Source organism: Microtus ochrogaster, chromosome 2, assembly GCF_000317375.1.
Source record: "Microtus ochrogaster isolate Prairie Vole_2 chromosome 2, MicOch1.0, whole genome shotgun sequence".
NCBI classification, from domain to species: Eukaryota; Metazoa; Chordata; class Mammalia; order Rodentia; family Cricetidae; genus Microtus; species Microtus ochrogaster.
This window is the reverse complement of record NC_022010.1, coordinates 16,580,140-16,580,900: the sequence shown is the minus strand read 5'-3', so window position 1 is coordinate 16,580,900 and position 761 is coordinate 16,580,140. Positions and strand designations below refer to the sequence as shown.

The window sequence follows — 761 nt, the reverse complement described above, 5'->3', positions numbered from 1 at the left end:
AGACCAGGCTGGCCTCGAACTCACAGAGATCCGCCTGCCTCTGCCTCCTGAGTGCTGGGATTAAAGGCGTGCGCCACCACCGCCCGGCTCTGCGGTCCTGTCTTGAGGAGCATGGCATCGCTATCATGTCCACCTCAGTTAGCCAGAACCAGAGAAAGCCTAAGAGAGTCCTGGAGACTCAGTCAGGAAGCAGATAGTTTGGAGCAGAAGAAATCACAGTGAAGGGCCAAGGACATGACTCAGTGGGTAAAGGTGCTTGTCACAAAGCTCTGAGTTTCGTCCCTGGGACCCACAGGGTGGAATTACAGAATGGATTCCTGTATGTGGTCCTCTGACCTTCACATGCACACACAGACACACACTTGTGCACACAAACACATAACTATCCGAGCGAAAAGTTCCTACGTCTAGCAACAGGCAACAGACAAATAGATGGCGGTAAGTCAGGAAGTATCACAAGCAATGTGTACTTGTTGATCTAAGCACTGGGAAGTGGAAAAGAACTGTTCTGTTTGGGGCCGATGTGATGACCTGAGTCGGGTCCCTAGGATTCATGTGTTGGAAGGAGATCGCTGACTCCCCCAAGGTGTCCTCTGACCTTCACCTACGTGATGTTGGCATGCACCCACCCCACATACTTACAAACATATTCACATAAAGATGCTCATAAGGGCTGAAGAGATGGCTCAGTGGTTAAGAGCACTGGCTGCTCTTCCAGAGGTCACAACCATCTGTAATGAGGTCTGGCGCCCCCTTCTGGC

The 761-nt window shown here is 51.5% G+C and overlaps 1 protein-coding gene across 1 annotated transcript in view; it reads left to right on the top strand.

Moving 5' to 3' along the window:
* Positions 1-432: 432 nt before the first annotated feature.
* The window catches only part of Rpl6 (ribosomal protein L6), a 7,332-nt gene continuing 7,003 nt past the window's right edge, over positions 433-761 (top strand). Inside the window, exon 1 of the mRNA XM_026784649.1 lies at positions 433-438. Within this exon, the coding sequence (XP_026640450.1) occupies positions 433-438 (6 nt within the window). The remainder of the gene's footprint in view (positions 439-761) is intronic.